General features: G+C 38.7%; 1 protein-coding gene across 3 annotated transcripts; it reads left to right on the top strand.

Annotated features, from left to right (window-relative positions):
* Positions 1–1,746: 1,746 nt before the first annotated feature.
* Positions 1,747–25,006, top strand: MRPL22 (mitochondrial ribosomal protein L22). Of its 3 annotated transcripts, none has more exons than XM_008988695.5 (7): positions 1,747–1,802; positions 1,881–1,929; positions 10,308–10,443; positions 15,826–15,891; positions 16,882–16,959; positions 19,154–19,223; positions 24,715–25,006. In XM_008988695.5, exons 1-7 carry the CDS (start codon positions 1,775–1,777, stop codon positions 24,924–24,926), a joined length of 639 nt encoding a protein of 212 aa, XP_008986943.1. In that variant the 5' UTR covers positions 1,747–1,774; the 3' UTR covers positions 24,927–25,006. The 3 variants fall into 3 exon arrangements, with proteins under 3 accessions (XP_008986943.1, XP_002744475.1, XP_008986957.1); XM_002744429.7 differs by having other exon boundaries at positions 10,326–10,443; XM_008988709.3 differs by lacking the exon at positions 10,308–10,443.
* Positions 25,007–25,973: the final 967 nt, after the last annotated feature.

The raw sequence follows: 25,973 nt of genomic DNA on the forward strand, positions 1-25,973 counted from the left end.
AGTTAGCACTGCGCGTTCCGTGCTCGCTGCTGCCGGGCTGGGAGGGGCCTGACCGCGTGCGCTGCACTGACCCGCCCTCCGTACCTAGCCCGCCGGAGGAGGTCCGCCCCAACCCTGGCTAGGGTCGGATGTTGCCTGAGCACAGCCACGAAATTAAACATTTCACTTTCCACAGGAAGGCACAAAATTAGAGGATTAGACTAGTGGAACCACTGCCCCACGCTACCAGTTTACTCTTTGGACTTTTTCAACCACTACGCGTTCATTGTTTTTTGAACGCTCTGTGCCAGGGCACTTCGCTAGTGTGGAGGTGTTTTAAAGGTATGCACAAGGAGCCACTTAACAAAAATATGGAGCCCAGAGGACAGGCTGGAGTGAGCTGTGATTGTGCCACTACACTCGAGCCTAGGCAACAGAGTGAAACCCTGTCTCAAAAAATAAACAAAACTATGAAAGTACAAATCTGGAATTAAAAAGGGAAAGAACAGTTTCTGCAACTGGGTGGAAATTCTGGCTCTGGGTTCTGGGCATTCAAAGATGAAAGAGAAGCAAATGGAGTGACTCGATTTGCTTGATTGAGAGCTCTGTGAAGGAACCTGTATGTGGTAAATGGTGTGAAGGAAAGTTTCCTTCCAACTAAAAAATGCTAAAATGCTCAGATTCTGCACTACTTGTGTGTTGCTTATTTGCATTGGGTATCTGGCACTCCTGCGTATGTAGCAAACCGAAATCTGAACTACTCGTCATTAATACAGAGAGGTCAAATACATATATTTGGCTTCACCTAGGGGCACGAGTTTGGAGACACCCTAGCTGCAGATTGATCACTGGTTTGCCAGTTGTTAGCTGGGAGACTTCTATCCTAAATATGTTTCCTCATTTGAAGAAGGAAAATGATAATCCATGCCTTGTTGGATTGCTGTGAGGAATAAATGAGATTTGGTGAAATACCTGCCGGACATATGGCAGTAAATGCCCGATGAATATAAACTCATTTCCTGGAGGTCAACCAGATTAGTAGAGATTAGAACAGCATACATGATATTTGAACTATTTGCTGTTTAAAAGAGATTTTAGGCTAGGCTTGGTGGCTCACACCTGTAATCCCAGCACTTTGGGAGGCAGAGGAGGGTGGATCATTTGAACCTAGGAATTCGAGATCAGCCTGGGCAATTTGGCGAAACCTAGTCTCTACAAAAAATACAAAAATTAGTCAGGTGTGGTGACGTGCACCTGTAGTCTCAGCTAACTGGGAGGCTGAGGTGGAAGGGTGGCTTGAGCACGGGAGGTCGAGGCTGCAAAGAGACTAGGTCATTGCCACCGCACACCAGCCTGAGCGCGAGAGAGATCCTGTCTCGATAAAATGAAATAAAATAGCTTTCACACGATTTCAACCGATCTTTATAACAAGCTTGTGCCCTAGGGTTAGCTATTTCTGAGAAGAAAACTGAGGGCCACCGGATTACATGGCTTGTTCACGGATTCTGTTCCCCTACGCCTTTCGAGTTTTTGAGTTCGGGCTTCACAACTTTTCTGAATCCAGGTGAATTTTCGGAAGCCCACGCGCTTTCGAACTTTATTAATTCATTCATTCCCAAGCCCGGCTCGCGTGATCACACCTTGAGTGGTGGCGCTGTGCTCCCGATCTTCGTGACAGCACCGCGGGTGTAGGTAGTGCTGCGGGGAGAGCCCCACAGGAATTTCCGAGTAATGCGCATGCGTGCTCTCTAGAAGGCGCTTGAACTCGGAGGCTTCCGTAGCGGGAGGGCGAAAGATGGCGGCAGCAGTACTGGATCAGTTGGGTAAGGATTTCTTAGTGCTTAAGCTGCAGAAGGGAGTCCGGATGGAATCTGAGTTGACGGCTTGTGTTTATGTTGTAGGTGCGTTGTGGATACAGAACCTGAGGAGGCAGGGGAAGCTGGCCTTGAGGTAAGTTTTTCGCTTCGGAGTTTCAGAAGGGCCCAAGGCCTCTTTACTATTCTGCTAGTTGGTAACTGAGCGCCTTCGTCCCTAATTGCTTTAGGCTCTCGCCCTACTGAGGCGAAGGAGACAGCCCGAGTCTCTGTTTGGTCACCCTATTTTTCGCCACCTTATTGCATAAGTCCTGCAGGGATAAGGAGTACCCATTACCTGGGCCATTGTAAATGCTTTTTCTGAACGTCTACTGTGATCTTTCTGGACATGGTTAGGCTATTCCATCTCCATATGGAAGCGTCCAGCTTTTCTTTTCTTTTTGAGACGGAGTTTCGCTGTTACCCAGGCTGGAGTACAATGGTGCGATCTCGGCTCACCGCAACCTCCGCCTCCTGGGTTCAGGCAATTCTCCTGCCTCAGCCTCCTGAGTAGCTGAGATTACAGGCACGCGCCACCACGCCCAGCTAATTTTTTGTATTTTTAGTAGAGACAGGGTTTCACCATGTTGACCAGGATGGTCTCGATCTCTTGACCTCGTGATTCACACGCCTCAGCCTCCCAAAGTGCTGAGATTACAGGCTTGAAGCCACCCCTCCCGGCCGCGTCCAGCTTTTCTAGTTACCCCTCTGATTACTTGGGGTAACTTTTCTAGTTACCCCTCTGATTACTTGCTCTGATTACTTGGACGGGGACTATGTTGTGGACAGCCGTGGTTTACATCATACCTGACATTGTGTTTAGCGCTTTATATGCCTTAACTCGTTCTCATAACATTCTACGAGTAGGTACTGCTATACCCATTTTTCAGACGAGGAAATTGAAGCCCCCAAGCGTAACATAACTTGCCTACTGCCACTCAGTTGAAAGAACTTTTGAAGCTTTATACTGTACTCTCCAGATCATTCTGTAGCCTTAGGACAAAAGCATTCTTTAAATGTTAGGGTAAGTAGTCGCTGTTGCTCCTCAAAAATTAATTTTAAAAAATCAGTATTTGAAAATTGATAATCTGATTGTAAATTTTCTGTTCTGTGCATTTGTTAGCATTTATTTTGGTTTAGTTCATAGGCTTTGGAGATGGATGAGTTATATATGAATACACTTTTTAACTGATTTTGGAAAAGTTATTTATTTATTTATTTTTGTCCATCTCCCCTCCCGCCAAGTTACTTCCTCTTTATAAGCTTTGGTTATCACTTATATGATATGAGAGTAATATTAGTAACTATCTCTTAGGTTTTAAAAAAGTTTAAAATTTTTGTTTATTTATTTTTTGAGATGAGGTCTTATTATGTTGCCCAGGCTGGTCTCAAACTTAAGGGCTGAAGCAATCCTCTTGCCTCAGCCTCCTGAGGTGCTGGGATTACAGGCACATGCCATGCATGTAGCTCTAATAGATTTTTTAAATGAGGTTCAAACAAAATAATGCATATGAAGTATTTAGTATGTTTATGGCATATGATAATACCACTCTGAATTCCAGTAGCCACTAATGTTTCTATTATTATAAATTATTCCTGAGTTCCCAATTATGTTTAACTCTTTTCGAGGTTCTTGAGTCCTAGGGGGATAAAGAGGTGGGCTAAAGAGGAAAATAGCTCTAGGATTTGTCACTAGCTCTTAGGATTTGTCTATATGCTTCCTAGATAATCTTCTATCACTCTACCCCCAACCATGCTGATTTACTTCCTTTTTCTGAATATACTGTGCACTTATATGCTTCTTGGCTTTTCCTCCTATGCCATCACATCTTGTCCAAAGCAGCAGTCCTACCCATTATTCAAACCTCTATTCAGATGTTTCCCCTTCAGGAAGTTTTCTTAAGTCTCTCTAAAACGGAAAGAAATTAATTTTTCCTTCCTTTTAGCATGCGTGCCTTCTATAATGTCTTCATGTCTATGTGTCTATGCCCTTTACTAGCTTGTGTATCTTGGAGAGGTAGGGACATTTATTTGTTGTTGTAGCTCCAGCATAAGGTCTTACACAAGTTAAATGTTTTGATGTTGAGTTGAATTGTCTTGCACCAACTTATATTAAGAAGCTCTGAGCAAGAACCTTAAGCTGTTTGCCTTTAGTCTTTTCCTCTATGTCATGATAAAAGAGTGTTGGATTTTGCTAGATAATCTCTAAGGCTATTTGTAATTCTGAAATTACTGCATAATTTTGTGAATCCTTATTTTGGATTTTCTGGTAGGGAAAATGACCATAAAGAAAACTAAGTAGAAAGGTATAAATAATGTTCACGATAACCTTGTAAAATCTTAGCATATAATTTGATTCAGTGATTAGAAACTTTTTTTTTCCTTTTTTTGGAGACAAGGTCTTGCTCTGTGCCCAGACTGAAGTGCAGTGCTATGATCATAGCTTACTGCAGCCTCAAACTCCTGGGCTCCCGCCTCAGCTTCCTGAGTAGCTAGGACTGCAGATGCCAGCTACCACACCTGGCTCATTTTTAATTTTTTTTGTAGAGACAGAGATCTTGCTATGTTGATCAGGTTGGTCTCTAACTCCTAGGCTCAAGTGATCCTCCTACCCTGGCCTCCTAAAGTGATGGAATTAAAGGCATGAGCTGCCTGGCCAGTGATTGGAAACTTAATTGCATATAGGCCCCAGACTAGAAATGAATAAACTTAAGGGAAGTTGTCTATGTAAACTGAGAGAGTGGAGGGCCTATGACAGTCAGTAGAGTGTATTCCTCATCTTAAAACATTCAATTGGGTTAAGAAAAGTGTTGCTGACCAAATAAAACATTTCTACAGAATATATATAATCTTTTTTTAAAATTTCTTTTTTCTTTTTTCAAAGACAGCATCTTGCTGTGTCACCCAGGCTGGAGTACAGTGTTATGATCATAGCTCACTGCAGCCTTGATTCAACCTATCCTGCCACCTCAGCCTCCAAGTAGCTGGGATCACAGGCATGTACCATTACACCTATTTTTTTAGTTTTGTTAAAGACGAAGTCCTGTTACATTACCCAGGCTGGTCTGGAACTCCTGGGCTCAAGTAATCTCCCACCTCAGTCTCCCAAAGTGCTGGGATTACTCTGCAGGCTATATTTGTTAGCTGACAGTTTTTAGTTTTTGAATTCCATGTCTCCTATTTTACTGATGCATGCATTTGAGAAGTTTTGTGACTTACTGAAGGTTACATAGTTAAATAGTCAAAGTGTACTGAAGGTTACATAGTCAAAGTGAGGATCTAAACAAAATATTTTCTGGGACTACAGGTGCACACTGCCACACCTGGCTAATTTTTGTATATTTAGTAGAGATGGGGGGTTTCATCATGTTGGCCAAGCTGGTTTCAAACTCCTGGGCTCAAGTGATCTGCCCGCCTTGGCCTCCCAAATTGCTGGGATTACAGGTATGAACCACTGTGCCCAGCCAAAAAATAACTTTTTAAAGAGATAGAGTCCCACTATGCAGTGTAGGCTGTACTCGAACTCTTGGGCTCAAGTGATCCTCCCACCTCAGGCTTCCAAGTCCCTGGGATTACAAATGTGAGCCATCATGCCTGGCTGTACCACCCTTAAAACTGGGCCTATCTTCTTCAGCTTTCCTCAGTTTCCAACCATGTGTAAAATTTTGGCATATTTACACTCGGTCCTCTTACCTTACCTGTCTCTATTCTTTCATTAGTTCTACAAATATGTATTTAGTACATATTTGAGCATCTGAGCAAATAGCATTCTGTACAGATAGAACAGTAAGTGCAACACCTCCAAGAAACCATAGCTGGTGTTGTGATAGGAGATGAGGTCCGAGAGGAAAGAGGATTCATCAATCATATAGAGCCTTATTGTTTATTGTATACTTTGGCTTTTATTCCGAATGAGATGGGAAACTATTGCAAGGTTTTGAGTGTAGGGGTAATATGGTCTTACTGATGTTTATGAGTTGTTCTTTCTGGCTGCTGTGTTGAGAATAGACTGGGATGGGGATGGGGAGGAATGATGGAAGCAGAGACCACTGGATATTTCAGGTATGAGATCATGGTGGCTTGAATTAGGGAGGCTAAGAGGGTAAGTGAATAGTTGGATTCTGGTAGTATGTTAACCACAGCTGACAGATTTTGTTGTTGGATTGATATGAGGTATGAGAAAGAAGGGTGACACCAAAGTTTATGAGCTGAGCAACTGGAAGGGTAGAGTTACCATTTACTGAGCTAGAAAGACTTCCAGAAGGGCAGGTTTGGGGAGTATATTAGTAGCCTAGTTTTGGGTTTGTTAAATCTCAGCTGTCCAGTAAGCATCCAAGTGGAGATATGAGTAGGCAGTTGGGTATATGAGTTTAGAGTTCAGGGAATGGATGTAAATTTGGGAGTCATCAATGCATGGATAATGTTTAAAGCTGCAAGGCTGGTTGACTTCACCAAGGGAATGAGTGTAGATAGAAAGAGTCCAAGGATCGATTACTACATGAGGCAGCCAACATTTACAGACCAGGGAGGGAGACAAGGAAACAACAAAGGAAAATGTGGGGGTGTGGCCAGAGAGGGGAGAGGAAAACCCCAAGTGTCCTGGAACCCAATTAAAGAAAGTGTCTCACGGAAGAGCAAGTGGCCAGAGATACTTAGGTCACTCTCAGATAAGAATTGATAATTAGAATTAGAATTTGTCTGTATTTTCTATTTTAAGGTTGCTTCATTTTGTTTTAATTGATTCCAGCAACTGGCCAGGAGAAGGCACATAGGAATTTTTAATTTAATATTCTGTACTTGTAAATTAAGTAACCCATTTGGAATAATACTTTAATTTAATTTGATTATAGTAGTTTGGTGTTTGCTTGATAATTCAGTTTATGGATTGTTTGAGTTCTGAAAGTATTAAGAATTCAGAAAGCTTTGGCATTATTAATTCATCGTGTGTTTAATTTATGAAGCATCATATTTAATTCACCAAATATGCATTGAAGATTTGAAGAGCGCATACTGTGCTAGGCGAGTACAGCAGGTATGGGCCTAATTCAAGAAATCTTTCAGATTGGTTTGTAGTCAAGCAGTTCATGTTTCTGTCATGCTGTCAGTGATGAGGTTAGAGATAAAATTAAAGTTAGGAGGGACCCTATAGATGATATAGTCCAATTCTCTTTTCACAAAGAAACCAAAGTTCACAGAGGTGGCAAACATAGTGTACTCTACTCACTAATTACAACTATGTAGAAACACAAACGTTTATGATTATAAACTTGAGAAGAGAGTTTGAAATTGTATATATAAAGCTTACAGTTCACAGGACTTATTTGGGGGGTAGGGACAGGAGAGATTAACTGTTAAAGGGCCTAATTATATTTTATTTTTATAAAATAATTTTTTTTAATACCCTTAAAAAAAATGGACTAAGTGGCTCACGCTTGGAATCCTAGCACTTTGGGAAGCTGAGGCGGGTGGATCACATGAGGTCAGGAGTTCGAGACCAGCTTGGCTAACACGGTGAAACCCCATCTCTACTAAAAATACAAAAATTAGCTGGATGTGATGGCCTGTAATCCCTGTAATTCCAGCTACTAAGGGCCTAATTTAAAAATAATGCTAGCCATCAGTGTTTATCATGGGCTAGACATTGTATGATGTACTATATTAATTATTAATTAAGAATTAAGTAGTTATTATCCTCCTCATTCCATAAGTAATAATATCTAAAATTTATTGAGCCCTTTGTCAGGTTAAGTATTTTACTTGCATTTGAGCTTGTTTAGAAGGCTATGAGGTAATTACTATTACTCTATTTACTGATGGGAATACTGAGACCCAGAAAGTTTTTTGACTTCCCCAAGGCCATTCACCTAGTAAATTAGAGTTAGGATTTAGACCAGGTCTACTTGGCTCTATAGCCTCAGCTCTCATCACCTGGCTTACATTTCATTAGGAAAGTATACCTGCATACATCATGTATCCTAATTTTGTGCTTTTCAGTTAAGACAGTGGAACCTAAATGTGGATGGCAAAGGTACAGATTTTCTTAGGTATTTTGATGGCACTAATCTTGATGTTAGGATATGAGGTAGTGAACTTGAGGTAAAAATGATACACTAGAAGAATAGATTTGTTTGAGTCTTTTGTCTAAATTGCTTGAAGACTAAAAACAAAGGCTTTGTTTGCCAAGTAAATCATCCAAGTTGCATATTTGTATGAGAATATGCCAATATACAACCACTTTGAGCATGTAAGTCTGAGTTAAATGTTTACTCAGTATCCACATACCTGACATTGTTCTTAGTGCTAGAATACAAAGAATGTTGGACTTGTCCTTTAAATGCTCAACATCTGTACAGTTGGTACAATAACTCTTCTATTATAGCCACTTATGATAATACAGTAATCCAAGTCATTGCTCTATGGCTGGCAAGAACAAAGTATTAAGACAATGTGAGAATCAGTATCGGAGAAGGGATTAGGTGATGTTTCATAATGAAGTGATATTTGAACTAGAACTTAAAACAGGATAAGCATTTCATTTAGGAGATGATAAAGCAGGAGAAAACAATTTGAGTAAAGGCTTGGTCAGGGAACAAGGAACATCTCTATGGCTAGGCCATAAGGGCAGGTTGGGTCTAGATCATGAAAGGCCTTCTATGTTTTGCTGAAGAGTTTGGACTCTGTATTGTGGGCAGTAGGGAAATACCAAAGTTTGCTGTGTCAACTTTTTATTTGGATATACCCAGACATATACAAAAGTAGACAATATGGTGAATCTCCATGTATCTGTCACCCAACCTCAACATTTACTACTCATGGCCAATCTTATCTGTAACCTCTACTCTCTCTCATCATATTTTCAAACACTCTCCCCCAGGTTCAAGTGACTTTCCTGCCTCAGCCTCCTGAGTAGCTGGGATTACAGACATGTGCCACCATACCCAGCTAATTTTGTATTTTTAGTGGAGACGGAGTTTCTCCATGTTGGTCAGGCTGGTCTCAAACTCCCGACATCAGGTTATCTGCCCGGCCCAGTAACATTCATTTTAATTTACTGCTACAGGGTTTGCTCACTATCCCATCCACTGTTACTTATTGACTATATATTCTAATTAGATTGGAGAAGAGGTAAAGCATTTGAGAACTATTTCAGGGGAGGCATCTGTAAGACTTGGTAACTAGCTCTGGCAGGATGAAAATGATTGGGAAGTTGAAGATAAACTCTAGCACACCATTCAAGAATTATTTTATTTAATGATATGGGGAAGTAGCAGAAGATGGGAATGGTAGAATGACTAGTTGTATATTATTAAAGCAGTTGAATTGTGGGGGAAGAGGTCAAGGAATAATGAATTTGGGATTTTCATCATCAACTCTCAGCCCATTAGTTTAGCATTCAAAGACAACCACTCTAACCTCAATGACCTTTCCAATATTTTCTGATACCTAACAAATTCTGACTCGGTCACACCTCTCCCCTTACTTCTCAACTCTGTACCTCTGCATAGATGATATATTTGTTGTTGCCCCATTCCTCTGACAATTAGTGTATTAGTCCATTTCACACTGCTATAAAGATACTACCTGAGACTGAGTAACTCATAAACAAAAGAGATTTGATTGACTCATAATGCTGCATGGCTGGGGATTCCTCAGGAGACTTACAATCATGGCAGAGGCGAAGGGGAAGCAGCACCTTTTTCACAAGGCAGCAGGAGAGAGAGAGAAACATAGGGAAACTCCCACTTTTAAACTATTCAGATCTCTTGAGAACTCCCTCACTATCACGAGAACAGCATGGGGGAAACTTCCTCAATGATCCAGTGACCTCCCACCAGGTCCCTCCCTCAACACGTATAGATTATAATTGAAGATGAGATTTGGCCAGGCGTGGTGGGTCACGCCTGTAATCCAAACACTTGGGAGGCCAAGGCGGGCAGATCACCTGAGGTCGGGAGTTCAAGAAGATGAGATTTGCAGGGGACATGGAACCAAACCATATCAATTAGGATATTGTTCAAGATTCACCTGAAGTCACCTCTGAAATCCTCTGCTGTTTCCTGTATTTTAGTTATGTGGGTTTTTATTGTTTTTTAATTGTTTTGTATATTTGTCTTAGTTACTCAACAAAGTTGGGCAATTTTACAGGTCAGTTCAGAGAGCTAATATGTCTTCTCTAAATCTTTGTTAGCAGTGGTTGACTTAAGAAGACAGTATTATTGGCCAGTCAGGGCAAGAAATCTTGAGTTAATATCTATTAACTGTTTGACTTATGTGTGTTTACTTTGTCTCTTGTTATCCTCCAATAAACTGGAGGATAACTCCAGCTCTTTGTGGTGTTTAAAAGTAGTCTCTATTAAAGAGTACCTCTAGAATATTTCCACTTGTGATCCTTAAATTGTTTTCATCAAAATGGAGCTGATAATGGTTCAGAAGAGATGTAAACTCTACAAACAGGTTGTGTCTATTGTTTTATAGGCTTCTTTCATTTCACAGTGTTTTACCTCAGTCATATATCCACACAAGTGCTTCTCTTGACATTTCTCGAAAATGGGAGAAGAAGAATAAAATTGTTTATCCACCACAACTGCCTGGAGAACCTCGGAGACCAGCAGTAAGTTTGTGGGCAGAACTAATCTCTTAATTCTGGTAGTGTTCTTACTCTTAAAGTGATTAGTAATGATTTATTATTTCTATGTTAAAAAAATAAAAATTATATAACAGTTGACTCTAATTGACATAGAAGATGTAATAGATTTATCTCTTCAATAGTTGTTAAAGATTGTAATTCTTTACTTAATTGTTTGTTTTTACTTAACCTCCTGGATAGGAACCTTAACTCTAAAACTAAGCTAAGAGTTTAAGACATACTGATTTTTGACTCATGAGGCTTGCTCATGAGTTCTTAATGATGGAGCATGTGGAGTTGGCAAGAATGACTTAAAATGTTGACCAGTGTTTAAATTATGTATATGATTTTCTAGTGCTATATATTTGAGTATAGACACAATGGTTTTTTTTTTCTTTTTACGGTTTGAAGTTAATCTTTGGGTTCCTGATGGAGATGTATCTTTATCTGCACAGAATAAACAAATAACTTTTCAGTTTATTTGATTTTGTCAGGACATCACAACCTGAAAGATTTGTCAGTCTAGGCTACTAAGTTTGACCTCATTTTGTTTATTTATTTTATTTTTATTATTATTATTTTTTTGAGACAGTCTTGCTCTGTCACCCAGGATGGAGTGTAGTGGTGTGATCTTGGCTCACTGCAACCTCCGCCTCCCAAGTTAAAGTGATTTTCCTGTCTCAGCCTCCTGAGTAGCTGGGATTACAAATGCCTACCATGCCACCCAGCTAATTTTTCTATTTTTAGTAGAGACAGGGTTTTGCCATGTTGGCTGGGCTGGTCTCCATTTTGTAATTAACCAAAATTTACTAAATGAAATGTTACATAATTGCAAAAATACTGTAAATAAAAAATTTTCTGTAACTAATGAACTTTTTTTTGCTTCTTACCTGAGCTCTTTGAAATCAGGTATTAATTGAAAATTATAATAGTATTTGTCAAGTCCAGAATCTAACAGCACAATTATGTTGTGTGGTCCTAATATTTTTAGATATTAAAAAAATGTACTTTAGGATATACTCCAAGTGGCAAAATTCAAATAGTTGATAGTATGTCATCTGCTTAACTCTAGCAAATGATGAACACTATCAATCCAGTAATTTGTGTGTTGTATTTAATAAACTATTTTGATTAACTTTTTTGTATCATTTATTTATCTTATACAAGTGCCTGTGGGAAGACGTTTGATTTGATTTTATATAGGTATTTTGGAAAACCTTAATTTCTCTATTTTGCACAGATTTTGTTTCAGTAATCCTTTGGGGGACAGATTATGATATTTGGAAAATACTGAACATTTTCTGGCTTCAAATAATAGTATTTAGTAAATTAATATTGGTTCGTCAGTTGTACCTGTTATGACTGAGAAGGCTGATATCCTTCATAAATTTCTAACTTACTGGAAATAATTTATTCATTCGCCATATAGTTCATAATACTGTGCTATCATGTACAATGTCTCTCAGACTTTACAATCTGCTAGCTACAGCCATTATTAAAATTAGTTTTATCTCTGGCTGAAAAGAGGGCCAGATGATATCTACCATTCTACCTAATTCTGATCTTCTGCATTAGAATATATAGTCAATAAATAATAGTGGATTGGATAGTGAGCAAACCCTGTAGCAGTAAATTAAAATGAATGTTACTGGGCTGGGCAGATAACCTGATGTCGGGAGTTTGAGTCCAGCCTGACCAACATGGAGAAACTCCATCCCTACTAAAAATACAAACTTAGCTGGGCGTGGTGGCACATGCCTGTAATCCCAGCTACTTGGGAGGCTGAGGCAGGAAAGTCCCTTGAACCTGGGAGGCAGAGGTTGTGGTGAGCGGAGATTGTGCCATTGTACCCCAGCCTGGGCAACAAGAGCAAAACTCTTGTCTCAAAAAAAAAAAAAAAAAAATTGACCAGGCGTGGTAGCTCATGCCTATAATCCCAGCACTTCGGGAAGCCGAGGCGGGTGGATCACGAGGTCAAGAGATCGAGACCATCCTGGTCAACAAGGTGAAACCCCATCTCTACTAAAAATACAAAAACTAGCTGGGCATGGTGGTATACACCTGTAGTCCCAGCTACTCGGGAGGCTGAGGCAGGAGAATTGCTTGAACCCAGAAGGCGGAGGTTGCGGTGAGCCGAGATCGTGCCATTACACTCCAGTCTGGGTAACAACAACGAAACTCTGTCTCAAAAAAAATTAAAAAAAAGAATGTTACCAATTTAGAGTTGTTTTAGGCTACTCCTAATATTCTTAAGACTAACTTCCTAGTTTAGCTAGCACCAATTTCCAAAGAATACAGATTCTTATGTAGATTTTATCTTATGTGGGGCTTCATGTGAAGAAAATGAGCCAGAGAGAAATTAAAGGGCTTTCTTTATGATAGTTACACCGTGTTAATTTGGGCTTGAGTTTACTTTTGCAATGTCTTTGAAAAAAGCTATGTTAAATAAATGAAAAGTGTAATAAGACTATGTCAGAACTCTTTGAGCTACCATTTCTTATTTTTCCTCTTTTTCTTCACTCTCCCAACAACAATTTCTATATGAGACATATTTTTAATTTATGGATTAATCAGCATATTGGTAATAATACATTAATGTGAATCTGAATCTCATAAAGCTCTAGTAATAATTTTTTTTTTTTTTTTTTGAGACAGGGTCTAGCTCTGTTGCCCAGGCTGGAATAGCATGATCTTGCTTTGCTGCAGCCTCCACCTCTGGGCTCTAGTAATTCTGTACCTCAGCTTCCTGAGTAGCTGGGATTACAGGTGTGTGCCACCACACCTGGCTAATTTTTGTATTTTTAGCAGAGATGGGGTTTCTCTATGTGCCCAGGATGTTCTGCAACACCTGGCATCAAGTGATCCACCCACCTTGGCCTCCCAAAGTCCTGGGATTATAGGTGTGAGCCACTACACCTGGCCTAGAACATTTTTTTTTTTTTTTTGAGACAGGATCTCACTCTGTTGCCCAGGCTAGAGTGCAGTTGTGCAGTCATGGCTTACTATAGCCTTGACCTCCTGGGCTCAAGAGATCTTCCCACCTCAGCCTCCCAAGTAGCTGGGACTGCAGGTACGTGCCACCATGCCCAGCTAATTTTTATATTTTTAGTACAGATGAGTTTTTGTCACGTTGCCCAGGCTGGTCTCAAACTTCTGGGCTCAAGTGATCTGCCTGCCTTGACTGGCCTTCCAAAGTGCTGGGATTACAGGCCACAGCGCCTGGCCAGAACTTTTATTAGGTAACACGTTTTCCTCATTAGAATTATTATATGCCTTTAAAAATAAATTGATTTATTCAGAAGTTATTGAATTAGACATTTCATAATTTACACATACATTTACTTCATTCGAATAACTCTTTTATGTGTCCTATCTGCACTGCATCTAATTTGCTGTATAGGTCAGTTAATGGCAGAGATATATAACTAGGCCTTCTGACTTCCAACTTTGTTACTTTATCTATTTGCCTGATACTTATGTACTGAGACTTTGTCTAGTTTATCTTTAGAAAGTGCCCTTAGACATTTCACCTGCCCAAAGTAAATGCTGAGGTTTTTTTTTTAGTTTTAGAAGAGGATGATTGAGTAACTTTCACCTTTCTTGTAAACACTTCATTCCATTTTGCCATCCTCTGGTCAGGAGTATAATTTTTCATATTTATAAAATTTGAGGGTAATCATACAAAATTAAGGCTTAAAGATACCCTGCCGGCCGGGTGCGGTGGCTCAAGCCTGTAATCCCAGCACTTTGGGAGGCCGAGGTGGGTGGATCACGAGGTCAAGAGATCGAGACCATCCTGGTCAACATGGTGAAACCCCGTCTCTACTAAAAATACAAAAACTTAGCTGGGCATGGTGGTGCGTGCCTGTAGTCCCAGCTACTTGGGAGGCTGAGGCAGGAGAGAATTGCCTGAACCCAGGAAGCGGAGGTTGCGGTGAGCTGAGATCGCGCCATTGCACTCCAGCCTGGGTAACGAGCAAAACTCCGTCTCAAAAAAAAAAAAAAAAAAAAAAGATACCCTGCCACAAGAATGCACAAATTAAAGGGTCTCTTCTATGTGAAAGATTTCATTGAGTGGATTAATTTTTGCAGATTATTATTATCAGTCATGACCGTTCTTTCCTCTGCCTTGCTCCCCAGGACTTATTGCTGAAAATGTAATTGGGCTATTGCTACAGTTTCAGGCTGTCTGCTTCTTTTCCAACTGAAAAGAAATCTGCCACATATTAAAAGATGACCACTTGAGAAAACTCTGCTCTTTCTGAGACAGAGTTTGAAAATTTCGGAGTCAGAGTGTTAGAAAGTTTTGTATTTTTAGTAGAGATGGGTTTTAGTAGAAATGGGTTTAGAAAGTTTTGAAACCTCCTTGCTATAGTTTCCCATAACACATGTTTTCTAATGTTTTTTGAAGTGGCAGTATGGTATAGTAGTGGGAAGAAAGTGGGTTTTAGAGTCCATAGGGGAACTTTTGAAAGTAGACGTGCTAGACATTGTATCAGGTATATCATGCTCTCTGTTTTTTGAATTCCAACTTGGTCTCTTGCAAACCTGTGGTCTTAGACAAGTCACTTGATTTCTCTGATTTTCAGTTTGTATATAAAATATTTCCCCTCTCAACTCATAGAGTTAGACTAAATGAAATAGTGAATGTGAAAAGTGCTTTTTGAACTATACATTATAATTAAACAGGACATACCTACCCCTTTAGGAGATAATAAAAGCTAATACTTGTGAGAAGTTACCATGTGTCAGGCACTATAAAATACTTTCTTGAAATAGGTTATTTTATTTCCTTCTAATTATTGTTTTAAGAGGTAGATATCATTATCTTTCTTTTACAGAAGAGGTTAACTAGCTTGCTCAAGATTATGTAGCTAGTCAATAGCAGAGTTAGGATTGAAATCCAGGTAGTCTGATTCTAGAACCTGTTCTTAACCAAACACTTAGAATATTGCCTTTTCACATGAAAACACTTATTTTATCCATTTTTCTCCTCATTAATGAACTTTTTTTTTTCTTGTTGTACTTCTTCTTTAGTTCTTTTAATCAGCTAAATTGTTTCAAGATATTTTCATTTAAATCTTTTGGTATTTCTCTAGATAGAAATGTTGCAGGTGTTGACACCAACCAGCCATTGTAAAATTTCTGTTTCTCCCTTAGTAATCTTTTAACATAGTGAGACTTGGGAAAAATACAGCTTTGTGTAGGGGAAAATAATCTTTAAATTCTTAGTAATATTTCTATTTCTTGTGGCAGCATTTTCTTTAGGCCTAGAAAGTAAAAACTTTAATAACAGTATATTTTACTGTCATTTTGTGATATACCTGCTAAAATTTTCTTTCTGTTCTTTGTTTTCCTGTTTGTAAGGAAATCTACCACTGTCGAAGACAAATAAAATACAGCAAAGATAAGATGTGGTATTTGGCAAAATTGGTAAGCTACAATGATTACCGTATGATAATGTATGGAAGAAGCTATGAATTCCCCTCCCCACACCTCACCCCAGGATTTGAAAAATGAAAAAGATTTGTGAGGAATATGATACAATTGGTAGGTAATCAAAAGAATGATTGTTCAAGGCCGGGTGCGGTGGCTCAAGCCTGTGATCCCAGCACTTTGGGAGGCCGAGGCGGGTGGATCACGAGGTCAAGAGATCGAGACCATCCTGGTCAACATGGTGAAACCCTGTCTCCACTAAAAATACAAAAAACTAGCTGGGCATGGTGGTGCGTGCCTGTAATCCCAGCTATTCTGGAGGCTGAGGCAGGAGAATTGCCTGAACCCAGGAGGCGGAGGTTGCGGTGAGCCGAGATCGCGCCATTGCACTCCAGCCTGGGTAACAAGAGCGAAACTCCGTCTCAAAAAAAAAGAATGGTTTTTCAGAGATGTATGATTTTCCTTGATTTTTACCTTTTTCTGAGAAACTAAATCGTATTGGATAGATAGATACTAAAACAAAGGCATCAGGAGTTTGGTTATAACCAGAGAATCCAGGAAACCTGCTTATTTATCTGTAAACTTGATTCAACTTATTTTTAAAATGTTGCTTTTAAGTTTTTTTTTCCCTAGGAAATGAAATTTATAGATGAGGGAAGACAAAAGCAGCAGATATACATATAATACGTTTATCCTATAGGAGAAGGAGATGCCTTTAATGCCTAGTCTAGTTGTTACCAACCTGTGGTCTTTCTCTGTCATGTTTGCTGACTTTTAATGTTATTGAAACTATTACAGTCTAAGTTTTATGGCTAAAATGTTTGTTTCATTTTGACTTAAAGAGAATAGTATCTCCTCTCAAACTTGTTTCTTCTCTTTCGGTTCAATTCAGTATTTTTACAAGTTATTCAAATTATATAAGGCTTTCATTGAAAACATTGACTTTGTAAACTAATTTTTTTTTTGTCTCTCACCCTTTAATTCTAGATACGAGGAATGTCTATTGACCAGGCTTTGGCTCAGTTGGAATTCAGTGACAAAAAAGGGGCCAAAATAATTAAAGAGGTAAACTTATAAGATTGGGTGTGGTAGGGAATGGGGAACTGGGGAATGCAGCTGACTTGCAGTTATTAGTAAGCTTAGCCTAAATCATGAATTCCCTGAATTTTCTGTTGTAAATACATACTTTATATCATATAGATTTAGGGTGCTCAGTTTATTAAATGTTCATATACCTTAGGAATGTTTTGTGCTTTAGACATTTATTTCCTGAGATGCTTTTATTTCCACCAGATATTTATCTATTTTTTACTCTTTATGATATGATAAATCTTATTTATAATGATTTGGGGCTTGGTGCATATATATGTATACATATATATATGTATTTGTGTGTATATATGTATGTTTGTGTATGCATATTACTTTTTTATTTCTTTGAGCAAGGCTGAACTTCAAGGTCTATTTTTTAGATTCTTTTTTTCCCCATAAAGGAGAGTTTGTATAACTAAATGATTTTGTAACTGAATGGAAAGAGCCCTGGACTGGAACTCAAGAGACTTGGACTCTAGTCCTTTCTCTGATATTTTTCTTTTGACCATGGGCAAGACTCTTAACCAGTTTCTATTTTTCTGACCTAAACTATGTGGGATTGGCTTAGATGATCCCTAAAGCTCCTTCCAACTCTAAATGTAGCTAATTCACTAGATACAAATGTGCTATGGTAATTGTGATGACTCATTCTAGGATCATGAATATTCTTTTTTATTACATATATATTTTTATTTTTTAATATTCTTGTTTCAAAAAGCTGTATTGATTATTGTTCCTTACTGTCTGTGGATATCAGAATTATTTTCTATATTTTCAGTTTATTCTTACCTAACCTCAGTTCTAACTTTTCAGTTTAATAGTAATAGTTAAATAGTTGAGATTGATAGATTCAGACTTCTAAAATGTTCCTTTGTAATGCTGTGGTTTTACTATATTTAATTCAGTTCAGAATGCATTTACAGGTATTTGTTGTGTACCCAGACTTGTACTGCATCCTTTATCTTTTAAGGAGTAAAAGATCTGGTTTCTGTTATTTCTGACAATTGTCCTATTTTTACAAAAATGTGTTCTGGAAAAAGTTAACTTAATTCAAAATATTTATGGAGAGTAAATCTGATAATTAACCTCTTCAAGGAAATTACTATATCAAGTGTGATTTTCTCTACTTGTCTGATGTTGATGGTTACTTTGCATCCAAAGTTTAATAATTGTTATTTTATTCTAGTTTTTAATTTTGTTTTTTAGAGGCAGGTTCTCACTCCATTGCCCAGGGCTACAGTACAGTGGCACAATCACAGATCACTACAGCTTTGAATTCCTGAGCTCAAGGGATCTTCATCCTTCAGTTTCCCAAATAGCTGGAACTGCAGGTGTGCGCCACCACGTCCAGCAATTATTTTTTACTTTTGTAGAGATGAGCTGGTCTTGAACTCCTGGCCTCAAGCATTTCTCCTACCTCAGCCTCCCAAATTGCTGGGATTATAGACTTGAGCCACTATGCCTGGCTAAGACTTTTCAGTAAGATTAAGCTATTGAGTTTCATGAACTTTTGTTTGTTTTTTAAGCTAGGGTCTCTGTTGCCCAGGCTGGAGTGCAGTGGTGCAATCTTGGCTCACTGCAACCTCGGCTCACTGCAACCTCCACCTCTTAGGTTCAAGTGGTCCTCCAGCCTCAGCCTTCCAAGTAGCTGAGATTAGAAGTATGTGCCACTACGCCTGGCTGATTTTTGTATTTTTAGTAGAGGCAGGGTTTTGACATGTTGACCAGGGGGGTCTCAAACTCCTGGTGTCATGTGATCTGCCCATCTTGGCCTCCCAAAGTGCTGGGATCACGGAGGTATAAGCCATCACATCTGGCCTTGGAAACTTTTCGACAAGTTTCTGACTCAAAGTCATAATATTCCTTGCCTAGGGTATTGCTTACAAGTGGTACTATTTCTTCTTGGAGCTTACACGTGTCATTTAAAACTTAATAGGATGGGCTGTGTTCTATGCATTTACTTGTTTTTTCGCATTTACAATTCTTGGTCTGAGGAAAGAAAGCTCCCTTCTCCTTTGTACTCTTATCATTTGACATTCTCTTTTTAAAATTGACTATGGAAGCATGTGATTAGCAATCATAGTACAGAAATAATGAGAGATGAGAAACATAATTCCATTTTACTTCAGGGTTAGCCATATAAGTGCTTTTCTTTTTCTTATTTAAGGTTCTCTTAGAAGCACAAGATATGGCAGTGAGAGACCACAATGTGGAATTCAGGTCCAATTTATATATAGGTAAGATTTTTAATATTCTAAGCCTTAGCAAATGTCTTCAAATAGTAATGCCATATTTTTAATCTAACAATAGTCTTTAATGTCTAACTCCTCAGGATGTGGTTTGTCAGTTAAAATGGCTAGAAATGGCTTATTCTTCAGTTGTATGCATTTTAATTTTAATTAGTTATACATGACAATAACTGTACTGTTTTACTGATACCTGTTCTGTAATGATATTGAGATTATAAAGCTAATTGCTAATAATTACTAAATAATAGATACCAAGACTGGTACATAAAGTGGTCCTTTAATTGTAATATAACAAATAGTATAAGATGTTTTTAAAGTTGTCAACCAGAAGGAGGTAAATAAAGGATCACAGGTGCATTTTTAAAATCTTTATTTATGATGTGCCAAGCCAGTGCCTAATCCATAAAGGTGTCCTGTAATTTAACCTTCCAGTTATTAAAATGGAAGATCTGTTGAACTATAAAAGCCAAGGGGCCTTGGAAGGCTCAGATGACCCAGATGTGTTTGTTCCACTTTGTTATTATATCCTGAAGCATTAGCTCTGCTTTTTCATGGTTGTTCCACATCAAGTTAAATTAACATAAGTTAAAATGCTTTGGGAAGCATGACGTGCTGTACAAATGTAAGGAATCTTTTTGCTGCAGACCTTCACACAGTTCTTTTCCGAGAAGGAGATAAGTGTTTATTAGAAAGCTCTCTTGCCCCTTCCCGACACCATGGGAAAGTGGAGCAGTGGTTGGAGTTACTGTTTTCTTCTCACTACAGCAGCAATTACTCCTAACCTCAGCAGTTGTACAATCGAACAAAGATGTTGATGTTGAAGCAAAATTTTCTCAAACTGCCGTACCTACATAGAAGCATTATTTTACTTAAAGTTATTTTAAATTCAAGAAATGGAGAGGCCAGGCGCAGTGGCTTATGCCTGTAACCCAGCACTTTGGGAGGCTGAGGCTGGCAGATCACCTGAGGTTGGGAGTTTGAGACCAGCCTGACCAACATGGAGAAACCCTGTCTCTACTAAAAATACAAAATTAGCTGGGCATGATGGTGCATGCCTCTAATCCCAGCTACTCCAGAGACTGAGGCAGGAGAATTGCTTGAACTCGGGAGAGGAAGAGGTTATGGTGGCTGAGACTGTGCCATTATACTCCATCCTGGGCAACAGGAGTGAAACTCCATCAGAAAAGAAAAAGAGAAAAGAAAAGAAAAGATGTGGGAAACAGCTGCTCTCCAGATGAGGGAGAAAGGACTGAATCATTACAGGGGGAACTAGTTGTATTTTATAATTTTTCAATATTTAGAGTAAAAAAACATTTAAATTCTACTTTTTCACATAGCCTCTCTGCTGTTTATGTTAAAAATCTCAGTTCAACTCACCTGGAATTGATGCTGGCCACCACACCTCCTTCTGAAATTCAAATTAGTTGATTTTCAATTGAAATACCTTATTTTAAAGCTGAATCTTGTATAATTTTATTCTGATACATGCAGAGATGCAGAGGGAAATCAAAATGACAACTCAGAAGATGCAAGGCCATAGTAGTTAATCATAAGCATTTTCTTTTTCTTTCTTTCTTTTTTTTTTTTGAGAGGGAGTCTTGCTTTATCACCCAGGCTGGAGTGCAGTGGCGCGATCTTGGCTCACTGCAATCTCTGCCTCCTGGATTCAAGAGATTCTCCTGCCTCAACCTCCTGAATAGCTGGGACTACAGGCACTTGCCACCATGCCTGGCTAATTTTTTTTTTTTTTTTCTGAGACAGAGTCTCACTCTGTCGCCTAGGCTGGAGTGCAGTGGCGCAATCTTGGTTCACTGTAACCTCTACCTCCCTGGTTAAAGTAATTCCCCTGCCTCAGCCTCCCGAGTAGTTGGGATTACAGGCACAGGCCACCAGGCCCAGCTAATTTTTTTGTATGTTGGTAGAGATGGGGTTTCACCATGTTAGCCAATCTGATTTTGAACTCCTGACCTCAGACAATCCACCTGCCTCAGCCTCCCAAAGTACTGGAATTACAGGCGTGAGCCACTGTGCCCAGCCAGCCATAAGCATTTTCTTCTGGGAGCATTATGAATAAATAATACTGGGTAGGGCTCAGAATCGTTAGAGGGGATGAGGAGCAAGACCATTTGCTTAAAACCTCTTAGTGATTTTTTCTGCTCTGTGACTCTGAATATCATATCAGATTTAATTGATTTTATGCAGTTTCACATGAATATGAGATTCTTAGCTGATAGACTTCAGATCCAAATGAAATACGATTTGTCTTTAAACCTTTTAAAATAACTGTCTTTAAATCCTTTTCAATAATTATAGTAAAGAGAGAGAGGATAAAGAGCTTAATCCTTTTGTTCCAAATGAAGGAGCAGGGTCCACTGTTGCCATTAAGCAAAAATATACTTAACCAATCCTACATAAATGGCCCTTTATTTTATCTTATTTTACTTTTAGATACGAGGACTTGCTCTGTCACCTAGGCTGGAGTGCAGTGGTATGATCACAGCTCACTGCAGCTTTGAATTCCTGGTCTCAAGTCATCCTCCTGCCTCAGCCTCCTGAGTAGTTGGGACTACAGGCACGTGCCAGCACACCTAGCTAATTAAAATTTTTTTGTAGGAACAGGTCTCGTTTAGATGCCTGTGCTGGTCTTGAACTCCTGGTTTGAAGCAATCCTCTTGCCTCAGCCTCCCAAAGCCACATCGCCTAACCCTTTAATCTGGAGTTCTTATGCACATTTCTGCTGAAAAATCTCTGCCCTACTTATACTCTCTTTTCATCTACTTCTGTGTTGATCACTTTTCTTAAGTAGGGCTAGCAAGTTTGAATTTATAATTTTTAAAATTATTATTTACTAAGTATTTTAATGCCTAATTCCGTAATCAAAAGAGGTGGGTATCCTCAGGAAGAGTATGATATATCAGACATATTATTTTGTATTTGCCAAGCTTCTTCAGTAAGAAGCATCTTGAGGTTGTTATTTAAAATATAGATTCCCAGGCCTTGGCACAGACCCACTGGACTTGAAACCCCAGTGGAGAGGCCTGGGAAGCTGTTTATTTAATAAATACACTATTGATTCTTACCCATAAAATATGGGAATATGGGAAACTGATTTATCTTATTGTGTTCTTGGAAAAGGCCTAGACATTTCATTCCATAGACTTCTCTTAGAGTTTTGAAAGACTAGTTACTTATTGGATACTATTTTAGTTCAGCAATGGTTCTTTCAGTACCCTGAAAGAATAGGCATTTTAAAGGAAGTGCTTTTTTGATAGCATGTATTCTCATTGTATGGTAATTCTTTCAAATGCCTGTCATTGGTCTAAAGCTAATACCTGGTATATTACATGACTACAGATTTAGAAAGTTCATTTCCTTTTTAAACTTATGATGACTAATGATGCTGTGAATAGGCCTTGACAAGTGAACATGGACCAATAAAATGTCACTGCTTTGTGATTCGTGGCATCTAAAGTGAATCACTTTAGGGAAAGTGATCGTCGGACTTTGTAGATCAGTCTTATTGGCTAAGAGTGATGAAGGTAGGAGGGGAGGGCTTCCCTTTTTTTTTTTTTTAAGACAGAGTCTTGCTGTGTTGCCAGGCTGGAGTCCAGTGGCATGATCTTGGCTCGCTGCAACTTCTAACTCCCTGGTTCAAAGAATTATCCTGCCTCAGCCTCTCGAGTAACTGAGATTACAGGCATGTGCCACCATACCCAGCTAATTTTTGTATTTTTAGTAGAGATGGGGTTTCACCATGTTGGCCAGGAGAGTCTTGATCTCCTGACCTTGTGATCTGCTCGCCTCGGCCTCCTAAAGTGCTGGGATTACAGGCGTGAGCCACCGTGCCTGGCCAAGGGAGGGCTTCTGATGTTACAATTTCAAGATTTGTATTTACCTAAATACTACTAATAGGAAATATTTGCTATGTGTATATATACACACTTATTTATTTATTTTGAGATGGAGTCTCACTCTGTACCCAGGCTAGGGTACAGTGGTGCGATCTCAGCTCACTGCAATCTCTGTCTCTGGGGTTCAAGCAATTTTTGTGCCTCAGCCTCCCGAATAGCTGGGGCTACCAGCATGTGTCATCATGCCCAGCTAATTTTTATATTTTTAGTAGAGATGGGGTTTCACTGTGTTGGCCAGGCTGGTCTCCAACTCCTGACCTCAGGTGATCCACCTGACTTGGCCTCCCAAAATGCTGGGATTACAGGCATGAACCACTGCACCTGGCCTGAAAATATGCAGTATTTTAAGTTCATTACATCTGTTAGGCAGTATCTGTAGAAAAACAGGTTTTTCTCATTTTCGAGATATCTTAATGTATTCTTTCATTCAAAAAGTATTTGAGTACTTTCTGTGTGCATACTGTCCACATACCCAGCGAGTTTTTGTATTTTTAGGTTGTATCTTTTGTGTCATTTTAAAACATTTAGCACTTGTAGTTCTTTGACAGTAGTATTTCTTTGGAAGAATACATACATTGTTATTCTGAATTATAATAATACCATGTGCACCATTAATATTATATGTACTTGAAAACCTTTGAAACTTATTTCAGAATTTGAGCAGATTTACCAGAGATCTCTGTATTGAAAAAATGATATTAATTACCAGATGATATAATTAATGATTTCAAGATCATTAATTAATGTACAGAAATGATTTCAAGATCATTTCTTTTTCTATGGATCGTGAACTTTTGGGGCAATACAAAAAGAGTACAAGTTTGGTTGAGGAGGTGACTTTTACAGATGAAGCACAGATGCTTATAAAGACAGCATATGATTTGAGACCAAAAAGAGTAATACAGACAAATGGTTGGTGTAGAGAAGAAAAGGTCAATTTGGGTTAGAATAGTTATAGAGACTTTCTAGAAAAAATTGGCATTTGAAGATAGGCTTTTGGGAATCTGGAGGCATGTCCAGGAGAAGAGCAGATTTTTAAAGCAGGGTAGCCATACATGCAAAGTCACTAGGTTGGAATAAGCAATAATAGTATAATAGTGTGGTACAATGAGGAAAATAGTGTGAAGGAAGTAGGAGGTTGTCCTAGAGTAGTTAAAATGGGAAGAGTAGATTGGGCCTGTATTCCAGAGAACTAAACATGGCAGGCTGTGCATTTGGTTCAAACTATATCAAAGAGGTTTGGGTAAGAGATTTATGTTAAGATTGTGTTTTAAAACAACTAATGGTAAGCAGTAGTTTTGAAATTGTGCTCTGTGGAGTGTCTAGGGGTGGGACCGTTGAAACCTTATTCACCACTATATCCTTGGAGCCCAGGATAGAGCCTGCTACCCAGTAGGAACTCAAAAATGTTTGTTGAGTGACTGGCATCGTTTTGGGCCTTCCTTGGCCTATTTCAGTGAGCTCAGGTAATCTCAGAATTCAGTCAAGGAAAGGACAGAAATTGCTCAGCCGATGAGGCTTGTGGATAATACTCACTTCCTGTAATTCTCTTTTTCTTCCTTGTCTAGCTGAGTCCACCTCAGGGCGAGGCCAGTGCCTGAAACGCATCCGCTACCATGGCAGAGGTTACTTTGGGATCATGGAGAAGGTTTATTGCCATTATTTTGTGAAGTTGGTGGAAGGTCCCCCACCTCCACCTGAGCCACCAAAGACGGCAGTTGACCATGCCAAAGAGTATATTCAGCATCTTCGCAACAGGACCATCGTTCACGCTCTGTGATGGGGAGATTCAGACTCCACAGTGTATATATTTTGCCATTTATTTTCTAAAAATAAAAATTGATGACAAATGCTTTTTAAGATTTGTCACTGAATTATTGAAACAGTATATAACTGTTAGTATGAATATTTATAAGGCTTTGCCCCCATCTCTTTTGAGCCTCTGGGCACATTTGTGTGCGTTTGTGACTTGGAAGGGGAGATCGGCTTTTTTTTTTTTAATATCGAACATAACAGAATTTATAAGTAATACCATAAAGCAGACAAAAAGAGGCATACGTATTGAAAAGAGTACACAAAATCATGATGCATAGGACTGTCTACCTAGGTAATTCAATCAAATAAGCAAAAGATCTATCAAAACTAATAAAAATTATGTGTAAGTTAAAATATTCTACATTCAAACATCAACTGCCAAAACTTGACTAAAAATATAAAGCTAACAAGATACAATTCAAAATGAAAATAAAACAAAATATAAAATACTAGAAATAATTTTAACAAGGGATACATAGGACCTGTATAAAGAAACTTCAAAACTTTAATGAGGAAATTCTAGGAAGACTAGAATGAATGGAAACAGAACTTACCAATTGATAGATGTTATCAAGTAAAGATAGCAGTTTCCTCTTAAAATTTATATATTTAACTCACTCCCAATAAAAGTACCGAAAGGATTTTTTTTTTTTTGATGGCTGTAATTTGAAAAGTTGGTAAGGGATCATGTAAGATGTTCAATTAGATAGCTAGGAACAGGCAGAGTGCAAATCAAGCACTAAAAGATGTCTCAAAGGAAACAGAGTGATGAATAAGGTTACCGTCTCCGAGTACCAGCCAAGAACATCTTATGGGATATTCAGTGTTTCTTAATGGTCAAGGGCAGGAAATAGAATGGAGAGAGACAAGGACATATTGAAGCCATTTTCTCTAGAAGTATTGTAGTATTGTACTGGAGGCAGAAGTTTTAACAACTAATTAAACTATATTATAATTAATATTATAATAAATATGTGTTAATAGATCAAAAAATCATCATGATAATACATGA

Source organism: Callithrix jacchus, chromosome 2, assembly GCF_049354715.1.
Source record: "Callithrix jacchus isolate 240 chromosome 2, calJac240_pri, whole genome shotgun sequence".
Classification (NCBI taxonomy): Eukaryota; Metazoa; Chordata; class Mammalia; order Primates; family Cebidae; genus Callithrix; species Callithrix jacchus.

Bases quoted from the DNA above. Each gene is read 5' to 3' on its own strand.
- MRPL22 (XM_008988695.5), top strand. From the start codon at position 1,775: ATGGCGGCAGCAGTACTGGATCAGTTGG. The intron at 1,930-10,307 runs GTAAGTTTTTCG...ATTGTTTTATAG, and splicing joins CAGGGGAAGCTGGCCTTGAG to GCTTCTTTCATTTCACAGTG. The intron at 16,960-19,153 runs GTAAACTTATAA...TTCTTATTTAAG, and splicing joins GGGCCAAAATAATTAAAGAG to GTTCTCTTAGAAGCACAAGA.